Source organism: Corvus kubaryi, unplaced genomic scaffold (genome assembly GCF_017639235.1).
Source record: "Corvus kubaryi isolate FWS band 111438036 unplaced genomic scaffold, C.kubaryi_AGA036_p1.0 37201, whole genome shotgun sequence".
NCBI classification, from domain to species: Eukaryota; Metazoa; Chordata; class Aves; order Passeriformes; family Corvidae; genus Corvus; species Corvus kubaryi.
The window spans coordinates 649,401-669,108 of record NW_024581058.1 but is presented as its reverse complement, the minus strand read 5'-3'; the positions used below and the strand labels follow the sequence as shown (position 1 = coordinate 669,108).

The following is a 19,708-nucleotide window of genomic DNA, read 5'->3' as shown; positions in this document are numbered from 1 at the left end:
TACCGTCATTTAAGATATGTAGAAAAAGAAAAAAGTCAACTATAGCTGATCATAGGTTCATAAGGTATTAAGAAGTATCTCTAATTAAAAGAAACCAAACCAAAATGATTAGTATAGAGATGTTAGCATTAAAAGATATATTCTTTATGAAATTTGAAATGCTCCAGAGTTCCAGGAGGTGAAAGCTACAGATTTTTGTCTACTAACAGTTGTTAAGATCTGCCGGATTTGTTAAAATTCTAGTAGCTTGAGACAGATTTTTATGGGTTCGAAAAACCATGTTCTATGTGTAGTTTCCACAAGGACAACTGGGAATCAAAAAATTAGGTATTACTCCTAGGTTTTTAGCACATTGCAGAGCAGGGCTGCTCAAATTCTGCCACAAGCTGAAGCATTCTCTCCTAAACCAATAACTGGGCTTAAATTCCTCAGGAGGCTCTATCACTTCATAAATCATTCACTTCATAACTTTAACTTCTCAGTGCTTCTGCAGCAATTTGTAACAGTAGACATCTCTGATGTCTCTATCTGCTCTCAGACGTGAAAATATTCCATGGGCTGTGATTTGGAAAAGAAAATGGGAACGCATCACTGGAAGTAAAAGGAATAAACCATCATGGTAGCTCCTTTCTTGAGACACCCCTCAGAGTTTGCACTTCTTTGATCCTCTGTGGTGTGACAGATGATTTTTTGAGGGAAAAAAATATGCAGAAAGAATCAGAAGAGGAAAAACTCCACACCTGCATGTCCGATTTCACACAGCAGCAATCCCAGATGCACTGGAAACGTTGAGTTTCCTACCACGTAACTCTCATTTTATATTGCTGTGCAATTTATTTTTAGCCCGTTTCAATGCTTTGGAGAGTTGTGCTGCTCCTTTCCAGCTGATTAGAGTTATTCCTAAGTGGCTCTTAGCAAGCATGGAAATGGGAGTGAGAGGGATGAAGAACATGTCAGCTGAGCAGCCCAGACAGTAAAATATTATGAATTAAAAATTACCTATTCAGAGATAAGCATGCAGACAGGCTTACGTTCCCTACAGACACAGGCTTGCCTTTTTTTTGTCGTTAATTTGAATAAGTTTTTGATGTTTTGGCTTTATGCTGTCCTCAGAACCTGGACAAATTATGAAATTATTCTCATGGAGTCCTTCATTTTACTCTTCCTTCAAACCAGACCCGTACCATTATTTGAGAAAAGGGTTGGTAGTCAGTCTTCCCAAGGATTCCTAGCAAATACTCCCACTAGAGCAAGAAATCTCTATCGTATCTTGCTCAGAAGATCAAGACTGAAAGAAGGAAAGGCCTTTCAAGGCACCTTTGGCCAGAGAGGACACTCTGCAGGTTGTGTGGGAAGCAGATGACTCCCTCCCGCAGCCAGCCTGCAGATAAGAACAGCTCTCCAGTTACCTCTGCCTCCCAATTCCCATTATTATTGAGTGATGATTCATTTCAGAGCCTTTTCCCAAACTGCTGTTTATCATTACTGGGAACACAAACGCCTCGCTCAGCAAAGCTAAAGTGCATAAACTTGCTGAGGTTCGTTCTTTGAATTTCCATCACTTGAGACAAAAAAGTGGGGTTGATTTACATCCTCAGCTACAGAGAGTTGTCAGAATTGGTTGACTATTACTGCACCAAGCTCCTGTGTCAGCTGGGCTTTGTGGGCTGGCTTGAGAGCACCTCACATCTAGTTCTTTGCATTGATTTTTTTTTTTTTTTGTTCCAGTAGAGTTTTCCCACTGATTGATGGAAGAGTATGCAGTTTAAGCAAGAATATGGTATACGGCATATTCCTGATCTTTCTAAAGCATAAATCCGACACAGAATATCTTTGTGGATGATCACTGTGTTGAGTTTTGTCACCCATTCCCATTCTTTTTAATGACAGACTTGTCCATGGGAAGCATTATGTGGCAGAAAATCACTCCTCAGAAGAAGAAACTGTTCACAATCCCATGAGCCAGGTTGTGCAAAACACTGAAGCAAGGCAGGAAAGAGTATTTCAGAGGTCAGAGCTTTGGACAACACCCTTCAAGGGAGGGGGACCGACTGAACAGTGTCTGACCTGTCAGTGTGGGCTCTGGGTACCAGGGTTTCGATGGGATCCCACCTTCAGGACCCTGACTGGGATTACAAAGATGTAATATTATGAAGGTAGAATAGTCATCTCTCGAGCTCTCAACCCATTTGAAAAGGCTGACTTCGTATCTGCATCACGGCACACTTTTCCAGCTACGTGTGAGGCAACCTTGCCCTTTTAATTTGATTTTAATTTGGGTTTATATTCTCTTGGCCATATTGAGTCCAGCCTGCACTGTTGGGTCAGAAAAGTTTCCAAGTAAGGAACTTCTTAGCTCCTTACACTATTGCCATGACAGTGTTTGTGATTAACTTTCCCTACAAAAATATCTTTCCCTCACATACATAAATTTCTTTTATACTTTCTCCATTTAGTCCTTCCAGCTGCAGCAATGTTTTGTCCTTAACTGCTGCTGCCCACGCCAAACAGTTTAAGTTGCACAGTAATTCTGTCCCAGATACACAGGTACCTTCTACTCAAGGTGAAATCGTGTGGAAGGAGAACTTATCAAAATTTATTATCAAAACCCTTGAGGTGCTCTTTTGGTGAGACAGAATCTCTTCTCTCTCATTGAAACCCTCCTCCTTCTAGTGGCTTCCAAAGTTATTTGCGCATAGAATTTTTCAGAGTTCTAATAATCACCACAATAGTTCTACCTATTCTTCAGTTGCCTTTCTAGTTAAAAATCAGCCAGAACTGGTCATAAAAAATCAGGAATAACGTGTTAAAAAGGATTTTGCTAATCTGGGTCATCATTTACAAAAGGTGGGTCATTAAGGCTGGATGAAAAGGTTTTTTGTTTTCTGGTTGTTTCCCCTCCACTGCTGTGTTTAACACGGAATCACAGAATCAGTTATATGGGATTAGGCACCAGTTTTACATATGGATATCTACTATGTCCAGACAGAAAATTCAGGAAACCGAGACTCCTGTCCTTCTGGAAGGCCAGTACAGATGTCAGCTCCTCAATCCACAGTAAAGCACCTTTCCTTCTTGCAGGAAGGCAAATCCATTTTCTAGCAGCCTGGCTGGCTCGATTGCCTGGGAAGGTGTTGTGCTGATTATAAAAAGGGGTGGTGGAAATGAGGAACAAATCTGGTTTTACTGAATGCACAGGGTGGTGAATACTAGGAATGTGGAAAACAGAGAATTCTGCGCTTCAGAAACAGCAAAAGGATGTGTTTTATTAACACAGCTTGGACTTGTTTGGTAACTTCTGGGATCGGGAGGGAACGTTGGATAAGAATTGCTGCAGTTTCTGCTTGTAACACCTGTGTATGCCTACACAGGTAAAAAAGAAATTGCAAGGGAACTCTGCTATTCCTGGATAATCTGTCACTACATTTCCAAGCTGCTGGAAACTCAGGAATAAGGGACAGCAAACAAAAGCACAGCCACTGTGCTCAGGAAAGCACTGGACGTGGCACTCGGTCTGGCTGACAGGGTGGTGATCAATCAAAGGCTGGACTCGGTGGTCCCTGAGGTCTTTCCCGACCCAAATACTCCGTGCCTCTGTGACAGTTGGGACGGGAAATGCCAGTTCGGAGGCCTGGCAGAGGCTGCTGGCAGCACCAGTGACACTAGAGGTCAGCACGGGCACAGCTCCATCGGCAGCGTGCGGCCAGGAATGCGCCCGGCGAGCGCTGCCTCCCGGGCGTGCCACAGCCCCCGGGGCCGCGACAGCCCGGGCGGCACAAATCGGATTCTGCCCGGGAAAAGAGAGCTCTTGACAACTGCTAATGGTCACTGCAGCCACAAGGCAGCACCAGATCTGGTCTGAAAAAACTCCCAGCACTCCTACAGCTACTAATAAGGTAGATCCCAAGGCCACAGGATAGAAAAAGACACGAAGGAAGGAGGCTATGGAATGAAAACTCATCCCATGACAATATTAAAAATGAGGCTGGAACTCAAGGAGAGGTGCACTGAGGAAGCCAAGAGTTGAAAGACAGCAAGATTCTCTCAGACACGCTGAGTCTGCCTTCATTTCAGTATCATTTGTAAAATCTAGGCGTTCTCCAGGCACATTAGGGAGGGAGGAATAATAAATGATAAAGTTGGAGTGTAGTTAAAGAGAACTTCCAGCCTGAAAATGAACACTTCACCTCAGTTTTGGGCAATCAGATAGCTCTGAATTTGGAAGGATGTGGAGCATAAAATCACAAGTGTAACAGAAAGCATTTTGGTACTAAGTCCCTCAAGTTCAAGTAATATCTTATGATGGAAGAAAAGCAAACAGAAACATCTCAATTTAAAGAGGAGAAACTTTTTTTCAACTTACCCAGAATATTTTAGCAAAAAAAAAAAAAAAAAAATTCTATTTTAACATAATTTGGAATACAAAGACATTTCAGAATGGAATTACTGAATAACACAAGAAAACTGTCAGTGTGGAAAGAGTAAATATGTGACATTTGTATTCTGTGTTTGAGCAGGGAAAAGGCAAGATGATGTGCCAGCCTCATCTGAGGGAATACTTCCACTCTCAGAGTAATTCTGGAGAATGTTAAAAACTCGCTACAAAGGCTACACTTTTTAAAACAAGGTAGCACAAAGGTTTTGTTTGCAAGAATTTTTTTTTAGAAGCAGGCAAAAGGCTTTAGCAAGCCACAATAATGATTTTCTTTGTTGTTGTTCTTTTTCCATTGGATCTCAAAATGTCAAGGGAACTTCTTTAGACTGGAGAGCAGCAGGTCCTGTGCCGGTGCTATTAAAGGACAAATGAGACAACCTGGATAATTAAGAGCCCATAGGCCTGGCATCAACCCTAGCAAAATAATGGAGCAATTCCTACAAGTCTCAATTAATGAAGGATTAAAGAAGGGAGGTAGAATTAATGCCAGTCAATATGATTTTTTTTTTGGAAAACAGAACCTGCCAAGTTGGCATGGCATCTTTGAAGAGAGCACAGGAACCAGGTGCTGTTCCGTCCTGCCCACTTCCAGAGAACAGCTGGGATGGCAATAAAGTTCCCTAAAAATTGAACTTTCCTTGGAAGGGAGATTATACATCAGCATGCCATGAAACACCTGCCCAGCAGTTTTACTGGGCCTGGAGTGTTTAATTGGGGTTTGTTTTTTCCAAGAACTATTCCTCTATCCTTCACTCACGGCGTGCAAATGACAAGCCTCTATTAAACACAATTGTTCAAACTTAATAGCAAAGGGAAGCTGCTGGAAGAAATGTTCCTAAATCTCATTGAGAGGAAAGAACTGTTGCTGTGGTGCTGGTGTGGAAAAGGCTGAGTCTGAGCTTCATTTCCTCCACATTGAAATGATCTACTTTCTAAATCATTATCATAAGAAGTTCTGCTGCTTTGCAAAGACCACGATGCAAATTCTTGCAAGTGGCACAAGTTTGTGATGTTTCTCAGCTGATGTTCTTTCAGCAATCCCAGCAGACCTAATTTAATTTCTAATCATTTCACCATGCCTAACACATTTTTCTAAATTACTTCTGCATTTGTACTCAGAGGGAATACTGGCTGATTTTTGCTTATAAAGCTTTCCCCTTTCATTCCCATTGTTTCCTATGCGGAGGGAATGCACAGAGCAATTCCGTGATCAGCTGCTTTCACTCCATGCCATATTTCAATAATAATATGGCACATACTGTGCATTCCACATATTTCATTTCCCTCCCAGCTCCAACCTCTATCACATTACACACAGAAGCACTGAACCGCATTCTGGGCGCGGGACATTTTTTGAGACAGCCCAGCAAAATATGGGAGTGCACAAGTTCACTGCCAGAGAAAATGTGTCCCTTTTGTTCCTATTTAATTACATTTTCATCCTTTTTAGAGTAGAAGAATGGCATATTTAAAGCCTTAAGCTATGTTAACATTATTATTCCCACTGTACCATAAGCAAACAGGAAAACAATGGGAAAGCAGCAATAGCTATAAATTACAGTAAATGGTCTGGTGCTTTGCCAGACACATGGCAGAAGTTTTCATAATTTCATGTCAGCAAATTTGTAACATGCTTCTGTTTATATTCTTTTATTGCTTCCAGCTTTGGTAATCCTTTTGTTACTCTTGCGGCAATTCTTTTTGGAATTTTTGTGTTCCTTTGAACGATCAAAGAAATCCTTGCTCAAAAAACAATCATCATCTATTAAGGCAATCCTGTCGCATACTGAATTTACCTCCTGAAGTAATTCTCAAGGAAGTCTTCAAGGATTTGTGACAAACAAGTTTGGTTACTTTCTCTTCAAAATCACTACAAAGGTGCAAAACTTCTTTCTTATCTTAGAACTTTATGTAATGCCCTCCTCAGAATTTTCTTCAGATTTGGAGGCAGCTCAGATTTAATGCAGAGCTGCTGTTCCCAAACTGGGCAATTCCAGCCTCAATCTTCCTCTTGTTTGATACACCTCCATCTCTAAACTCTGACTTGTTCTCCAGCCCTTTGAAGAGCTATATAACTTCTCCCTCTATTCTCAGAGCCTGGATCCATTCTCTCCAAACATTAGATCTGGCTTTGCCTCCTCCTCTTTTTCCCTCTCAAAAGGGAAATAGAAAAGGAAACACAACCTCTCCACACAGGAAAAAGAAGAAAAGTACACCTTGCACTTTATAATGACATGCATAAAAGAAAAACATCTGTAAATGAATGATACAATGCATAAATTTTAGTGTATCATCTGTGCAATGCCAGAAGTTCTTAATCAATACAACAGAGATCTAAAAACACATCAATAGCTGATTTAAAACTGGATACACTCCTGGAGAACATTAATTATATTCTCAGAGTTCATTTATAATGAGCTTTTAATTAGAGAGGATGTCCTCACATCTTAATTCTTAAAAGCAGAGAAATGATGAGAAGGTAGGTAATTCTTAAAATAGCCTGCTTTAATGTAGATTTCTTTTTCTTTTGTTATATCAGGACTGTAAAGGCTCCTTGCCTAAAGTCACTTGTGGCAATACACGTCTGATAAAGGAGGATTCCACTTCCTTTGTCATCAGTAAGGGTGGATATGGGACATCCCACTAAAGAATGCGCCCTCTAACACTCAGGAAAAGGTCAACAGGGCTGTGAACAAGAGCTAAATGCATTGTATGACTCCCTCACCTTGGGAGGTGACTGGCCAGTTTTTCTTCCCTTATTTAATTGTCTCATTAGACATTCTCCCACACTTTAAGAAAATAAATCACAACATAATCCTATACAAAATGTCTGCATGCAGCTCTCTGTAAAAGCTTTGGTACCTCCCAGCATAGTTCCTCATGAGAAAGTCTGTTTGCTTGGACAGTAAAATCCAACCAATAAACCCACCTGTATTTTTTAATTCAGCAGCTCAGCTTTATCCAATTCTGCCATTTCTAGCAGTGCACAAAGGCCCTGATGTCTCTGTTGGGACAGACACGTGGCATTTGTCACGTTAGGGTTCAACAGGAGCTCAATGTGATTACCTGGTTTGCTTTCATTTGGTTTGCACTGAACTTCTTCCACGCACTCTGCAGGAAACCAGCCAATGTGTCCCCGGGTGCTGCCTTCCCAGAATCCGCCTTCTCCGATGCTCAGAACTAAACAGGGAGACACAGGCAGCGTTACCCTTTGCCTTCTCACAGACATACAAAACTACTGCGTTACACATTCAGTAACAACTGAAAAAAAAGCAAACATTGTGCAGTAACTCAAATGCTGGTACCCCCAAAATGAGCACGGAGTAAGCTTTAAACAAGACCCTCCCTGCTCAGTCTTTGTAACCTCTCCCCAAATCTTTTTTTACCACAAGTTTCCTTGGCCCTCACACATTTGTTTCCATTTTTAGTGTTCGCACTGCTGGTTTAATCAAGGATAAATACATGGTAATACCACAACCCAAAACCCACTGTCTTGTCTGCTCAAACGAAGTGCTGAACCCATTGTAAAACTGCACCCACACTGAAATGGATTTTAATAACACATATTTTGATATCTCCTGCTTTTCCTGCCTCCTAGGGAAACATGTTATTTGACTTAGTGGGTAGCTCCAGGGATTTGCAATGCAGGTTGAGTAATATGATTTAAGGGTTTGAATACACAGCAAACACTTGAACCTCCCATAGGTGAGATACACAATGGAGACGCCTTTTGAAACATTTCAATGATTTTTTTTCTCAATAGAAGAAAATGACAATATGGAGGAGAGTGATTTGCCAATAAGAGAAAAGGCTTTTATCTGGCAGTTCCAATTATCTTGATATTAACTCTAGGACTCAGCAAGGATTGTGACAAAAGCCGGCAGAGCAACAACTTTATTAGTAAGCAACTGGAGGTGAATTATGGTGATGGAAGGATCCTAAACACTCGCTCTGGTGTTTAAATTAGTATTATAGAAGTCCCTACAAAGCACTGTATGTTTACTGTATATTAGAAGACTACAAGTGTACCGTTAGAAAGATACTGTACATTAATAATGACACAAAGGTGATATTATCAACAAAACCAGGCTGATTGGGAATGTGGCTCAGACACACAGCACAGGTGCTCAGAGCACACCTGTACCAAACACACTGCTGGGGGGGGGCCTGAGCTTCCCAAATCAGCCCAGCTCCATCCGCTGAGCGCCAGCTCAGCCCCATCTGCCCCTGCTGAAAATCGAGGCTGATTAGTCCAAATCCATCTCTCTGCTGAGGGATTCCAAGGCCCGGGATACTGTCTCTGCAGGGTATTTCAGAGCAGGAGGGACATTAACATGCTCAGAGCTGCTCAGAGCTGCTTTGATGGTCTCCAACACCAGCAATTTTGGCGCTGTTAAAACCTTGCCAGGCTTTAAAACCCTGGTCCCTGCCTGGCTGCAATTGAACTCGGGATCAGTGGAGCTGCTGTGACTCAGGGGCACTGAAGCTGAACTTGATTTGCACTATCACAGAGCAGGATGAAAATCAAATCGATTGCAGCCCAAAAAAATAGTAAAAAAAAATTTTACATCTTGGTAATATGAATAAAGTCTGGTTTGAGACACCAGGATCTGCAAAACTGCATCTGAAAGTAAATGTTTACCAGGTTTTTAATTAATGCAACCCTAAGCTATTTGTGGTATCACTTACAGAGCGTGGCCATCTATTAACAGAGACATTTGACAGCCAAGTGTTTATAAATATGTCCGTTTTAAGCCTTTTAGTGCAGTATATTCCAAGAGACAGATTCCATGAACTGCACATTTACACACCCCTGCCAGTAAGAAGCACATATTAAGTCCCAGGAAACATCCATTAAGGAAAAATCCTACACCTGGATGGGCCCCAAACGCACAATTTATCAAGCACCTTTCTGACATGTATGAGGAAACCTACAACCTGTAACTCCTATAAACTCAGGGAGTTATGGGAGACTGGGGGAGGACACTGACCTTGGATGACACCAACAGCTCTACAGTGAAAATTGAGCTGAATAAAATAATGTTAGCATGTCTTTTTTTAAAAATATAAACATGGGGCATAATTAATGGAAAAATGTGTTGCTATATTCCAGGTGTTGTTGAAAATGTTTAAAGCCTGTGTACATTAACTAACACACACTGTCCATCTGATAATTCAGTGTTACATAAAACATTCCCTGATCATCCATCCAATATAAACAGGGAATTCAGCAGCTTCCAACACATTTTTAACAATGTAACCTCTGCTCACACAAGAATGTATTTCTTAGATATGAGATAAGGAACAGGGAAAACTTAATAACCTATATATATATATATATTAGGATTATTGTAGAATCCTGCTGTACACTAGTTTAACTTCAGTCATAAAAGAGAGTATAGGACTCCAGCCAAAAGAAATTTCCCAATGTGAGACAGTGAAAGATTCCTATTGCCAGTACTTAGCTGCTTTTTTTTATTTGAGGGGAGTTTTCAGCACTGAATCTCAGTCCTGATTTCACTCCACAAACTGGCAAGATGCTCAGAACAAAAACTACTTAGAGATTGAGACAGACTTCCCTAATTTGGTGTTTTATTAATCTGTCAGATCCGCTGTTTTGACGCTCCAAAGTGCACGGATATTTCCAGCTCAAGGAAGAGAGAGGCACTGCAAGGAGGAAGTTGGGTATTTCAAACTCATGGAGTGATTTCTTGTGTTTGTGGCAGTCGCAGCTGATGCGAATCAACACTTTTGGGAAAAGAAATTTGCCTTGGAAGTCTGTCTGTGAGCGTAGGGCGAAAAGGGAGTCCTGCAGAGCAGAACCAGACCCACTGTAGCCCATTATTACATGAATTATTGAGTATCAGCCATCTCTAATAGCCAGAGCAAAGGAAAAACACATGTAGTCCTGCCTGAAGACATAACATCCATGGAAAAGAAGTGGAAGGGTGAAATGAGTCTGCTGGAATGCAGGCAGGCTTCAGCATTCCCACAAAAGCATCATGCTGGGGGCCAGGAAAAGAAGGAAAAGCCTGCTGGAGCTGCAAGAGGCACAAAGGTGGCACAAGAGGCAAGTGAGGGACAGCCCTGGGTTTGGCTGATGTGCAGAGACAGACAAATTGTTGGGGAGATGGGGGACAAGCTCATATTCCAACGTAGAAGTTGAGATCCAGATGGTTCTGCATCCCCTAAAACCTTGACATGATCTCCATCCACCTCCATTAATGGTGTCATTAATAGGAAATCCTGCAGCAAGAGCCTAGGCCATAATAATCCACAGATCTACAAAACTGGCAACACTTCACTCACCCCAATGTGGGGATCTTAAAGGATAAATAGAAAAATGTCATTTACCTATTGTACCCATGAATGCTTTTTTTTAGAATGAGGCCTTAGTTTCTATCTGTCCTCTCCCAAAAGTGTTTAAGAGACTCATTGTAACAGGTAATTTGTTACCAGCAAGAGATTTTCTAATCAACCTTTTCCCCGCTGGAGGATAAAACAATGGGAAATCAAAGGATAACTTTCCCCAAGTTAATAATAAGGCTTTCTAATTTCCAGTGGTTTTCCCTTTCCTTTTGGCAAAAAACAAAAGGTGTGGTTGCTATGGCAAGAGCAGGTCAGAGGCTCTTCACACGCAGCCTGAATTACAAAAAAGAAGCTGATGTTGTAAGAGTGAAATAAAGGTCCTTGCAACATCAGGAATCCTGGGACATCTTTTCACAACAGAAGTGTGGTTTGAAAGAAGAGTTGTGTCCAATTATATGAACAAAACTGCAAAGCAAAATTGGACGAGCACCAAGCAACAGGATAACAGGAAAACATGGACAGGCTGGTGCCAATCAGGAGCTCGCATTTTAATGCCTTTAAAGTATTATACCTAAAATTTTAGACTAGAGCATAGAATGCTTTGTCTCCTGCAAATGTAGGTCTATTGGCAGTGTGTATATTGTCACTGATATAAATAAAGCATAGTAATCTCAAACAGATTAATTACTCAATATACCACGAAAATCATTTAAATCAAAAGAACATAGAATTTGCATCGTTCCGCATTACAGCTCCCTCCATGCCTCAACAAGAAATGAAAGTATTTTTTTCCAACAAATTATGGTGACTGCTATTTCTAAATTCCTTGTGATATTGAAATGCCCAGGAGTGAATTATTCCAGACAGCCATATTTGCAAAAAAGTCAAGGAAATTTAAAGCCAAATTCAGGCCAATGTCTTTACATCTGTTACAGGATGTACCTAAAATGCCTTCGTAATATCTAAATCAATTCTTAGTGCTTGGATAAACTGCATTCTTCTTTATTGGGAAAATAAATAATCATATGGCTTGGGACCCAGAGACCATGTTCTGGGGAAAAAAAGAACATTTCTGCAACCAGCAGAAAAGAAGAAAACTCAACAGAATGACAGTAAAGTATAAAGTTGGAAATCCATGGAAAAAAACAATCTAACAGCTGAACCAGCCTGTGCTGATGTAAGACCTCTGGGTTTGTGTCCCAAGGTAAAAATCGTCTAGATTTTCTTCTTTGAAATACAGTAGATTTTTAATGTCTAATTGGTAGAAACCTAACTTCTTTCTCTCAGAAATAATTAACATTATAATTAAGGCTTTTCCATTGCTGAAATGTTTGTTGTCTGATGGAAATTTTCAGAATTATTGGTCTTTGGCAGGAGAGCTTCCAAACGACAGACAATCTATGCAGGAACACTTATTGGGGGCTGTGGTGTCTCATCCCTGGATGTGTTCAAAGCCAGGGACTGGGACTGGCTGATCCTTAAGGTCCATCCCAACCCTAAAAACATCCTATGATTCCATGATTCTTTGATGAAAACAAACTTTACACACAACATAAATGAAGGTCAGTGTGAGTTACAACTTAATCTTGCTCTCTGCTGGAGAGAGAGATTTTTCTGACTGCTTCTTTCTCTGCCCCTCCTGGCTCCTGACAGCAATCCCTCCCTCCCTGTGAGGAATGCTGAGCAGGATCTGGCTGTTCTGCCTTATGGGCAGGCTGCTTCTGGCTCCCAAAGACGTCATCAAGAGAGCCTGACAGAACCTGAGGTCACTGCAGCAGGAGTGGGGAGGAAACCAGTGCCCCTCACCCTGCTGCCAGGCACAGGGAGGATTCCAGCACGCACACCTGGGACTGGGGCCCTGCAGACATTTCTTGTGGTGGAGAAGGAAACCCAGCAGTTCTTTCCCAGCTTGGGCTATGGGAGCTCACCAAATTAGGGAGATAACGCAGAGATCCTGACTTAAAACAGCTCCTCACCTTTCCTCACCTCTGCTTTCTCAGGAAAGAGACAGTGCGAACAAGCACTTCAGGAAAAGAACCTTGGGGTGAGAACATGACTGGGGCTACTAACAGAGCAACCACTCTCTACGTCAAGCCTACAAATACAATAAGCTGCACGTAATCCTCTAAATCTGAGGAAATACGGCTCTGTTGAAATAGAACTGAGTGAGCTGTGCTGTTCAACATTTGGCCCTCTGTGGGAGCTTTTTCCCCTTTTTCATCTTTGCCATAAAGTTTCTATGAAGATCACCTTTTCCCTGTTGTTTAGGTGTCTATGAAATAGTTTTGAGAAAGTGAGGGAGACAGGCAAACAGTGTGAGAAATAAATCTGCACTGATTTGAGTTTTCATCAGAAATCAAACATTGTAAAAATCCACCCGCTGATCCCCAGCTCAGCTGAGGAAGGTGCAGACAGAGTCAAGTTTGCTCTTCTCCACAGTGATGCCCAAATTTGAAACTGGGGGAATTCGGGGAGAATTAATGGAGAAGAGGCCCCAAGCCAACCTGTAGTGCTGTGTTGTACCACACTGGTGCACTCACAGCTCCTCTCCAACTCCTGGTGCTCCCTGTGCCCTGAATATTCCAGGCCAGTTGCTGACTACTCAAGAAAGGCTGTGTTAAAGTAGCCAACCACGATGGCAGTGGGGATTTGTGGATGCTTTTACATCCTGATCCCTTCCCACAGCCTCTGACAGCAAAGGGAACTCTCCTGCTGGAGCGGGTGCAAAGCTGGGCCTTTGTTAGGACATTTTGATAGCACCACTCTGTCCTGCTCTTCAGGCACAAGGAGCTTGAAGGAATTAATTGGGACAGGACCTCTGATGAGCCATAATTTATCATGTTAAGAAGTGAAATCAAACCCATCAAGTCAGGAGACAGAAAGGAGGAAAACAGACCAGTGAACCTGGGTAAGATTAATATTCCATTTCGCATTCATTTCATCCTTCATGTGAGAGAGCAGCTCAACAGAGCCTTGCAAACCTCTTAGGTTAAATTCTGCTGCCCCACTTACCCACACAAGGTACAAAATGCTCTTGAAGAAACAAAACAGCCTTCCTGAGGCTCTTCCCTTCCCAGTATTTTGTTTACTAATCTAACAAGTGCAAAAGCCCAGGAGACCAACTTTCCTCCTGCCCACAAGCACTGTCTGTTGGCAATATCTTCGAGCACAGCAGGGGTTTAATAATCTTTCTTTTTCAAAGTGGATTTCACAAGAAATGAAAATGTTAGTGATATATTTGGATTGCCCTGCTGGCTGAGACCACGCTGAAATAAAAGCAGAGTCACAAGGGTCAGTATTTCTGATGCACAGAACTACTGACTTCCTGCCCAGAACAGATGCTTGAGTTGCTGCTACTGAGTTAGTCCTGTTCCTCTGACCCTGAGGAATGGAGCTGAGAGCTACATTTGGGTTTACCACAACCTTTCTCTGATGTGCACACTGTGCCTGCACCAGAGGCATCTTGGAAGGCTCATGGAAAAGTCTGTTGGAGCATATTTGAGATACTGAAATAACTCCCCATTTTTCCAGACACTGGGCACTAGAAAAGGCTGAGAGAGATGGTGGGGCCAGCCTGGAATAAAAAAGGATCTGGGGAGACCATGAAAAACAAAGCTGTGAGCAGGGTGAGACTTCAAAAGCTCTCAAAGCATTTGAATCAGGGTTTTCTTTTTTTCTTTCTAGGTCAGTGAAGGATAGCTCATGTGCATTTTAGGTATGTTTTAATATAACCCAGATTCTGAAAACAATTCTGATTGTTTAGTTTCCAAGTGACCAGAGCCTGTCTGCACCTGGAATTCAGACCTGTTACCTTCCCAAAAACCTCATCTATGTCTTTATCTTCATGGCCAGGAAAACTGTTGATTCTTTGCCCACAAAGAACTTTGGAGCATTGCATTCTCTGAGTTTTGCTGTCAAAGAGACCGCTTAATTTCCAGCACTAGAATTCCATTTAGGAACACAAAAACAGACTGAAATTCATTTTACATATATTTTATACATGTTTGTGTGCACTTGGATTGTGGCAGATTTATTGTTATGAACTTTTAGATACAGAAGGAAGAAAGAAACAAAATATATTAGAAGTGTTTCAGTGAGGAATCAAACTAGCTCTCCTTCATTTTTGTGAAAACAGAAGATTAGGGCAGTTATGGTACAAATAAAGATATCAGATTTATTTTTACAGCAGCCATGGCTCTTCTCTCATGAGTGGCAGACACACAAATGATGTCAGTGTGTATGACTAACAACTAAAAATACAGCAGGTATTTCTGTACAGGCTATGTAATATCCTATTAATACAAGACCATTTTGTTTAGCTTACATTTTCTTTGAACCTTGCCCATTCACAGATTTCTCTGAGCAGTTTCCTTGTATCACACACTGTGAACTATTGTCACTCATGCACTTCTACCAGTTTTAGAAAGAATAAAAAACCCTGCTTCATCTCCATCTGATGAAAACACTTCATCAAGAGTTTAGGAATTCATCCCTCTCCGTGACCCTTCTAATTCTGCCAAGTTAAAAAGGAAAATCCATAAAAACATTTCCCAAGTAATCCCTTTCTCTAATATGTTGTTCTGGGTTTTTATCCCTGCAATAAATGCCTTGCTACATCTTTGCTGTGATTAGTCTCATGGGATGTACTCGTGATGACATGTCCCCGGGTCAGGCTGAACACAGGGCACAATCCCACAGCTGGTGCCAAGCCATGTTTGAATTCCCCGAAGCAATCCAAGAGCCAGGACTTGGGCATCAGTGTCTTACACAGAACAGTGTAGTCACCAAGAGGAGAGGGGCCAAGACAAAGCTTTTCCATTTCTCAGTGAGGCTACGGTATTTCCAGAGTGAAGGAAAAACTGAATTCCATGGGATTTAATATTCTCCCATTTCCTCCAAGCACTGCACAGAGCAAGGTGCTAAACCCCAAACAGGCATGTGCTCACTGAGCCATGGTCTTGTTAAGTAAGTCTTTAAAAGACAGAAAATACATCCAGTACCAAGAATTCCTGCTCAGAAAGAAGAAAGCAAGCAGGATCTCCTTACAGTCAGCAGTTCTGGCACTCCCACAGCACTAAGGACTCTGAGTTCTACTGCCTGTGCTTTTGAAGGGCAGAGAGGGAGCCCATCCTGCTCACATGGAGTATTTTTTCTTAAACATCACAGAATCCTGGAATAGTTTAGGTTGGAAGGGGCCTTCAAGATCATCCTGTTCCAACCTTCTCCTAGTGGAAGGGACACCATCCACTAGCCCAGGTTGCTCCAAGTCCCCTCCAGCCTGGCCTGGAACACTTCCAGGGATGGGGCAGCCACAGCTTCTCTGGGCAGCCTGTGCCAGGGCCTCACCACCCTCCCAGGGAGGAATTTCTTCCTCAGATCTAGTCCTTGTCCTGTCACTACACTGATTCTCTAGCAGTAATTACATTTTGACTGAAACAGGGACGGGAATCCAGATTTAATTGGACCTGGATTTTTGGCACAAAAAGTTTGAGCGGCTCCCTCAATATTGTTACACAACGGAGACCTCTTTAAAGCACCAGTGTCTTTTCCCCTGCACTCTTTGTTCTCTCCATGACCTTGCCATGTTCATTCTGACATATTTTTTGCTGCAGCTGAGGAACCACTGACATGGTAACACGAAATAGGATTTGATCTTGTTCTGGAAGTTTTCCCTTTGATTAGCTCTGGGAGCCTGTCACACACTGTTCCAGCCCTGCCATGCAAACGGCCTTAAATTACATCTCACAAGGTTTCATCCTAAGGAGTAACACTGACAATCCCTATGTACTCTTGTTCTTTTCCCAAACCCTCTCCAGAAGCAGGCTGACACCTCGCCAGACTTTGCTGCAGCAAACTTCTCTAAAATGCTTTAAAACAAATGGACCTGGAAAAACTCTGCCAGATTTCAATTCAATGTGCAAATCAGATTCTTGAAACTGGAAAAAATAATCCCTGCAGGAATGATTTGATGTGGGATGGACGCATCCCCCTTTTGCTGACAGCAATAATTAATGTGTTATTTCCAATAAACTTATACTTTCCCCACAGAGAAGAAAATCCAGCCATAATTCCATTTTTTATTTCAGCATTTTGAGGGCCCCTCCCAAAAATCATTGGTCTCACATTTAGACTACACCATTATAAGAAAATATGAAAAGTGGACTAATTCCTTCCTGCAATGTTTTCCAGTGACTGTCATAATAATTTAGAACCAAGGGCTCCTGAATTAATTTTTCAAAAACATTAAACACTTCATCGAAATTTAAATCCTTTATTCTGGGCTTATTTTTTGCATATAATAGTCTCAAAACCTAATGTAAACCAGCTGCTAGATAGTGAATGCCTCTAAATATTCAGCATTCCAGGCAACCTGTTGCAGTGCTTCCTCTTTTGCCAGGAAACACAGTTTCTGTCTTGCCTTTTCCCAGAACTGCCCTGAGTTGTCTTACTCTGGTGAGAAGAACCTGTGTTGTTGATCTTACATCCTCTACATAAAGAGAATATTCCCGCATCCTTCAATCCAACAGGACAATGGAATGTGTGTGTGTCCAACACCTCATTCCTCATCCATTGACACCTCCCAGATCTCTGAACACTCTGAGTGGAGAAAGTTATTTAGTACCACCAAAATTTCATCCTGGTCCTTGTGCACCATGAGATCATAATCACTGCTTCCTACCTGATCAGGGAACTGCAAAATTATCTTTTCAGCCCCACAGACTCTAAGTTTAACCTTCTTCCTTCGTCCTTGCATTTAAAATTAACCTTGCACATTTTACCTTTAAGTGCAGCATCCTTCAGATTTCTGTCCTACTGAGGGCTGGAGTTAACAAAAATTATTAAACCCACAAACGCTTCAGAATCAGTACATCCAAAAATAAAAATGCAAAAATACCTTCTAATGGCTCCCTATTTTTTTTTCCAACTACTGCTTGGAGGCTCAAGGGAGGAGGTATTTGAAGTTTTCCTTTGTGAGATACGTAGTTCCTTTTGCAAGAAAATTTGCAGCTGCTTAACACTTTTATTTAGGACACTGAATTTATTCCCTTTTGTTTGATTTCCCTAACTGTTGTTTGATTTGTATGGATCCCACACAAAGTCTCTTTCATTCTGTTTTACCTGCATGTGCAAAGCCACAGTGTCACACCTCACTCTTGGGAAGGTGAGCCCTGTAAACCCCATTTCCCATTTTTTCTGGATGGATTTACTGCCTTCAAAACAATAACAAAGCTCGGCCTTGATTTAAACCTGGCCTTAGCAGACAAGTGCAGCAGTGACCAGAAATTTCACATGCACCACCACGCTTCCTCCACAATTACATTGGCAGGAAGTTCTCCCTACCTACTTATCCAAAGACCTGTGAGGGGACATTTTCTACTTAACCAATTAAATGTTCCTTGAGGAAAGGGCCTGAAGGAGAGCTGACCTTACCCCCGTTCCCTTCCTGAGCTCTTTAGATAGCTGACATGTTTACAACCCTTTAAAGCCCTGGAGCGGTGCCTCTGGAATGGCTCCAGAAGCAAATTCTGTGCTCTGGGTAAGAGACAATGGTGCTATTACTGCACATAGCTGTGAGTTGTAGCAGCATTTTGAAGTCAGTTAAAGTGGCAGCTAAATATGCATTGGTTACAAAACAGAGCTGGGAGCAAAATGCCCTACAAAGAAACAAATGCATAAAAGCACTTTCACCATACAGATTATTTCCACCCCTGCAAAAGAGAAGTTTAACATAAAATTCCCACCTAGCAGGAGAAAAGGTTTGTTCCAAATGAATCAGGTGCTCACCTTTGACTCTGTCTCCTTTGTGCAGGTGAATTTCCCCTTCCCCTTGAGGTTGATATGGCTTTACTACGATAAAAAGTCTCCCAGGGACAGCACTGTAGAGCTTCCTTTTGGGACCCTGATAATCCAAGGCAGACAGAGTATCCTTGTGGGCACTGGGACTGTAAATGGCACTGGAAATTGAAATTAAAAATCATTAACAGCTTATTCAAAAGGGGAAAGTTAATCATTTACCATCACACTAGCAGGATTAAACTAAGCAGTGAATAACAAAACTGTCTTCCAGCAAGACATCTAACCCTGCAGAAAAAATACCAAACAGGAGCTTTTAAGGGTTGAAATCTTTCAGTGTGAAACATGATCAATATTCACCTGACCATAATGGCCTAGAACAGAAAACACACAACATTAAAGCTTTTAGTTTTTCCGCAAATTAAACTTGCACGTTCCCAGGCCCTAATTAAATTCAAAATTTATATGCCCATCATACATTCCCAGCATGCCAATTTGTCAGAGGGACTTGAAAACGTCTGTATTTACAATTCTTGGGAATGGGTATCTTTGTAGCACAGAGTGAACAAGTGAGACCACTGAATTATTAACTAAATGGACTGAATAATCAAGTTACTTCATCACTCCCAGGCCCGGGGCTAAATTTAGATCTGCACAAAGCCCGGTGCTTGTGGTTAACATTTTCCAAATGATAGTTTCTTCTGGATGGCAATTGCCGGCTCACTCAGTGACTTCAGCATGTGCCCAGGAAAGCCACAGGTCACCACCAACTCACAGTTTACTCCTGGTGTATAAAAAAGGAATTGTTGAAAGGTGGTGAACATGCATAAGATCAGTATTAAACCTGTGGGAAAATGAGTGAACCATCAAAGATACATGAAAAGACAAAGAGGCAAATATTTAGGAGGGTGGGAAACCTATAGGATATATCATAATAAACTTGCAGGACACTATCAGTTAACTTAAACCCCAAAGCATAAAAACTTGCAGTCTTAAACAAAGTCTAGAAAAGGAAAATATTCGTGAGAAGGAATAATATTAATAGAGGTTGCTAGGGAAAAGTTAGGCTACCAAAGGAAGAAGGGTGGTTTAGTGGTGGTTGAGCACCATAACACTCTGCTTGCCTTCTTGTGAGAAAGTATCTGAAACTGCTTTAAGCAAAATGAAATA

General features: G+C 41.6%; 1 protein-coding gene across 7 annotated transcripts in view; it reads right to left on the bottom strand.

The window, feature by feature from the left end:
- The window catches only part of SHANK2 (SH3 and multiple ankyrin repeat domains 2), a 278,469-nt gene that overhangs the window by 154,095 nt on the left and 104,666 nt on the right, over positions 1-19,708 (bottom strand). For all 7 annotated transcript variants that reach the window (XM_042022398.1, XM_042022402.1, XM_042022401.1 and 4 more), the window contains 2 exons: positions 18,530-18,699; positions 7,502-7,615 (listed from right to left, as the gene is read on the bottom strand). In XM_042022398.1, the coding sequence (XP_041878332.1) occupies positions 7,502-7,615; positions 18,530-18,699 (284 nt within the window). The remainder of the gene's footprint in view (positions 1-7,501; positions 7,616-18,529; positions 18,700-19,708) is intronic.